Source organism: Mustela nigripes, chromosome 14, assembly GCF_022355385.1.
Source record: "Mustela nigripes isolate SB6536 chromosome 14, MUSNIG.SB6536, whole genome shotgun sequence".
Taxonomy (NCBI): domain Eukaryota; kingdom Metazoa; phylum Chordata; class Mammalia; order Carnivora; family Mustelidae; genus Mustela; species Mustela nigripes.
Genome location: NC_081570.1, coordinates 85,883,526 through 85,888,129, shown reverse-complemented (window position 1 = coordinate 85,888,129; position 4,604 = coordinate 85,883,526). Strand labels below are relative to the sequence as shown.

Below are 4,604 nucleotides of genomic sequence, written 5' to 3'. Positions count from 1 at the left end.
GTAAACTGATTACAAAATGAAGGTAGCATCAAGTGTGCATGCTATAAAAACATGAAACTGGTACCTAAAACAGATAACCTCCTTATTTGTTTTCAAAATTCCATGGCTGGCTCAGACCATCAATCAACACAAGGGGAAATTTTCACTTTAACGCCTAATGCCAATGTTCACTCTTGGAAGTGCAAAAACAGGTGTAAAGTAATAGATCTGTTTTCTCTTTTCTCACTGGCCAAGATTCTATCTCATTCGGCAACGATTTGACTTTATAAAAACCCTTTTAAGAATAAAGGGCTTGAAGTCTTCATGGCAGCTCCTACTGGTATGCACGTCTGTGGCTTCATTCTCCGGGTTCATACAAAGGCCAAATCATAAGAGAAGCATCATCAAAGATAAGTTACTTTTTAAATACTTCTTATATCTTATTTCCTTCATCAATATTACTTCCTTTGGCTTATGCACACTCGAGGCGCTTCGTCTACATTATAAGACGATGAAAGTGGGAACGGTAATACGTTATCAAAGCTCTTTTCAAAAACAGTGCTGAAATAAATTAACCTGTTCCTTTTAAAATGTCAGAGTAGCAAGTTCTTGAAGTTTCCGGTGTTTCGACTTTAGGGTTTCTCTAAAACACAGAAACAAAGGCTAAAAACCAGGTGGCTGTTCAAAGTGACTTCGGGGACCCCATTTAGGGAGAGACCTCGGTTCCCAGGTATTCCACTGGGGTCAAAGGCGAAATCTTCGCACCGATTTATCGGGCTTGGCCTGCAGGAGTCTTCGTTCAGACAGGGGGTACTTTACAAGGGCAGGAGGCGATGCCGACCAAGGACGCTGGAAGCCGGCATCCCTGTTTCCCGCGGGCCCTGGCCGGGTCACCAGTGCTGGCCGGCGGCGCGGGTGCCCAGCTGCGCCTGGGACACCGCGGGCACGGCCGTGGCGGCAGCGGCGGCGGCCGCCGCGTCGCCGACGCCCGGCAGGACGGAGCGCACGGAGCGCCGGAACTCCTCGTTCCTCCACGTGTAGAGCAGCGGGTTGAGCGCGGACAGCGCGCAGCACAGGAGCCAGCTGGCCGCCTGCACGCCCCAGGGCACGGGCAGCGAGAAGCCGCTGGCCAGGCTCACCCACACCAGCGGCTGCGTGGCCAGCAGGAAGACGCAGCAGAGCAGCAGCACCGACAGGCCGCTGAGACGCCGCTGCGCCCGCCGCGGGTGCAACGAGGGGGGCAGGGGCTGGGCCTGCGCGGGGTGCGCCGCACCCCCGGGGCCCGGCGCGTGCGGGGCGCCCGGGAAGGCGGCGGCGGCGGCGGCGCAGCCGGGCAGCTGGTGCAGCAGGTGGAAGTTGAGGACGCTGACCCGCTTGACGCTGACGCGCACGCGGCGCACGATGCCCAGGTAGCAGTGCAGCAGCAGCGCCGTCTGCGCCAGCATCGCCGCGGCGGCCAGCAGGGCCGGGTAGTGGACGCGCGGGGGCGCGGCGCCAGGTCGCGGCGCCCAGGGCGGGAGCAGCAGCACGAGGCCCAGGGCGAGAGCCCAGGAGAGCGCCAGCATACCGGCCGTGTGGCGCCGCTGGTACAGCGCCTGGTAGGTGGCAGGCGCCCGGGTGATGAGCAGGTAGCGGTTCAGGGCCACTAGGCAGTGGGACAAGAGGGACACGGTGAGCCCCAGGCCTAGCAGCCCGCCCCGCAGCAGGCGGTAGCTGCCGCCGGCGCCGTCCCAGTCCGCGGGGGGCTCCGCCGAGCCGGTGGGCAGGAGCCCGAGCACCGCCTCCTGCGGCATCCAGAGGGCGCAGACGCTGAGGTCCGCTGCGCAGCCGTTCACAATGAAGGCGTTGCTGGTGGTCTGCAGCTTTCGGAAGGACGACACGAGATAGATGACCATCCCGTTGGCCAGCGTGCCCCCGATGGCCAGGCCCGAGTACAGAAGGGACACGGGGATGCGCCGGCCCGCCCACGACTCCTCTTCCTCGCAGAGCAGCAGCAGCGATCCCCCGGTGGTGGAGGAGGTGGACGTGGAGGAGGAGTTGGTCATTCTGGCCAACTCTTCACACCTTGCGAGTTAGCATCAGCTTCTCACAGCGTGGCCCATCCTGACACCCGCCTGCGGGGAGGGCAGAGACGTCTCTTCAGCCTCTGCCACCGACACAAAAGGCTGAAGCAGAATAATGGGCTGGGGGGGGGGGGGGGAGGGGGGTGGGGGTGGGGGGGGGGGTGGCAGATGACAGGTGCCTGCCTCGGAAATGTCTCCAGTGCCAGGGGAAAGGCCTCTTTGCATTCGGCAGGCACCAGGGAAGCCCAAGCCCGGGACAGAGCAATACCAAGAGTCTCCTCTTCTCCCCACAAACACTCATGCATGCACACACACACACATACACACACACATGCACATGCACACGCGCACACAGTTGGGAATATTGCCAGATAGAGCCCCTAGTTTCCAGGACAAAGCAGAGATATCCCAGCAGCGGAAAATGCCAGGGGAGAGGGGTTGAGGGGCGTACCTTACTTTGGGGCTGATCCTTAGCTGGCAGTGGCAGAGGCAGGGATGCCGGGAAATACCTCCTCACAGCAGCATCTGTGGTCCCCAAATCAACAGGAGAAACTCAGCTGGGATCAGTGCCAGGAGCCAGGGCTGGCTTCTCCCAAGCAGCATCCACACACATGGTCCTAGGCAGAAATCAGCAGCTGCAGGGAGACTTCTCAGCTGGCAGCAGGGCTGGGGAAAGTCAAGTGGCAGGCTGCAAGCCCAGAAGGGCAGGCAGGCAGGGAGCAGAAGCAGAGATGCTTGGCTGCAGAAGCAGAAGCTGAGCTCAAGAAGCAAGAGTGGTGCCTGATGTGGTGAACCCACACGAAGCTCTCTCGTGCTCAGTTATACATCACCCAGGGAAAAGGCAGCCTTTCCACGCTTGGCATGAATTATTCAATAGCTTCTATCTTGTGAAAGGAAAAAAATATCTTGTTCAGAAAGTCCTGTAATTAACAAGTTTCTCTGTCTTGTCTTTTCTCTCTTTCTCTCAATCACCTGATTTTTCACCCTGCTTCATTTTTCTTTCCTTTTTCCCCCCCTCTCACCCGTGTTCAAATAAAATTTAATATGCTCCTAATATATTTCATCCTAGCCTCATGCATTCTGTGGGCAAGAATTTTCCAAGGGATGAATATACTCCCAGTACCCAGGACTGATCTCTTCCATCTCACACTTGCTGGGAGAATTACTTTGTATTCTAAATGAAATTCATGTTTTCTGTGGTAAGGTGGGACAATTATCCACAGAAAATCCCCCAAATCTCCATTTAAGTCATCATTTTGATTTTATTCTCATCATCAAACTCCTTTCCAGAGTTTGGCTTGTGTTCAGGAATGAAAGGGTTAGAGGGTAAAGATGAAATGGTCAAGTTAAAAGTAGGTGTTGGAGATAGAAAGAAACCTGAATAATGCACAGTGTCAATGACAAAGATGGCTCTTTGTTTGAGAACTTTTTATTCTGTGATCTTAGGTGGAGATTTGCAGTCAAATGTTGGAAATTAATTTGACACAGGTTCTTATTTAATCATTCCGCATGGGAAATTTTCCATAAAAGCCATCCTTCCCTCCTACCCCCCCCCCAATAAATTAATTTTCACTGTGAAAATCATTTATCTGAAAACTGAACTCAGTATGGAATATGGTAACCTGGCCTAATGGAAAAAATGCTTGGTGAGGGGGCACCTGGGTGGCTCAGTGAGTTAAAGCCTCTGCCTTCGGTTGGGGTCATGGTCCCAGAGTCCTGGGATCAAGCCCCACATCAGGCTCTCTGCTCAGTGGGGAGCCTGCTTCCCCCCCCCCTCTCTGCTTCCCTCTCTGTCTACTTGTGATCTCTGTCAAATAAATAAATAATCTTTTTTTTTAAAGTATCTATATTGAAAAAAAAAAATGCTCCGTCAGGTTTCAGGACACCGAGTTCTAAGTTGAGCATCTACCAACTGGACTTGTGATGGGTCGTTTATGTCATCTTGTCAAAAAAGAAGCTTTCACTCAGTGACTTCCAAGGCCTTTCTTTTCAAACTTTCTGTGAATCCCCACACATAAATGTAACATTCTTCTAGAAACATGTGTACTCTGCCTAACGTGTGCTGTAGTCCTCTGTCCTACAGTCTGAACCCTTTCCCGGCTGTCCATAGGACAACATTTCAGGAATGGAGTGCAAGACGTTCTCCCTCAGCTTTCCCCTCTCCCTTTCAAAGAATGGTGTTAAGTAATGACCGCTAACAATTCTAATGGGGTTTGTGCTAAGCCTGACTTGATGGGTTTAGCCCTTATAGGCAGTAATTAAGTGGAATGAATTGAGTTAGGGGATTAAAGAGAAGAACCATATTTGCTCTTCCGAGGACTGAGAGGTTCAGATGTCAAGTTCATTGATGTTGAAGAGAATTTGCCATTGTCCTCTGCCTGTGGTCATTTGTCTTTATTGAGCCTCTGAGTACATTAAGCACAGCACGCATGCAAGAGAGTCCTCTAATTATTTAGAGTTAAACTTTGTTGTTGAGATAAAAATTTCCTCTTGGGCCTCCTGGGTGGCTCAATCGGTTAAGCACCTGCCTTCGGCTCAGGTCATGATCCCAGAGTCCTGGGA

General features: G+C 53.1%; 1 protein-coding gene across 1 annotated transcript; it reads right to left on the bottom strand.

Moving 5' to 3' along the window:
* Window positions 1–869: 869 nt before the first annotated feature.
* On the bottom strand, window positions 870–2,873 carry GPR88 (G protein-coupled receptor 88). The gene is made up of 2 exons (XM_059377333.1): window positions 2,494–2,873; window positions 870–2,093 (listed from the first exon to the last, which is right to left on the bottom strand). The coding sequence occupies exon 2, from the start codon at window positions 2,022–2,024 to the stop codon at window positions 870–872; it is 1,155 nt and encodes a 384-aa protein (XP_059233316.1). The 5' UTR covers window positions 2,025–2,093; window positions 2,494–2,873.
* Window positions 2,874–4,604: the final 1,731 nt, after the last annotated feature.

Coding starts and splice junctions, on each gene's coding strand:
- GPR88 (XM_059377333.1), bottom strand. CDS start 2,024: ATGACCAACTCCTCCTCCACGTCCACCTCCTCCACCACCGGGGGATCG.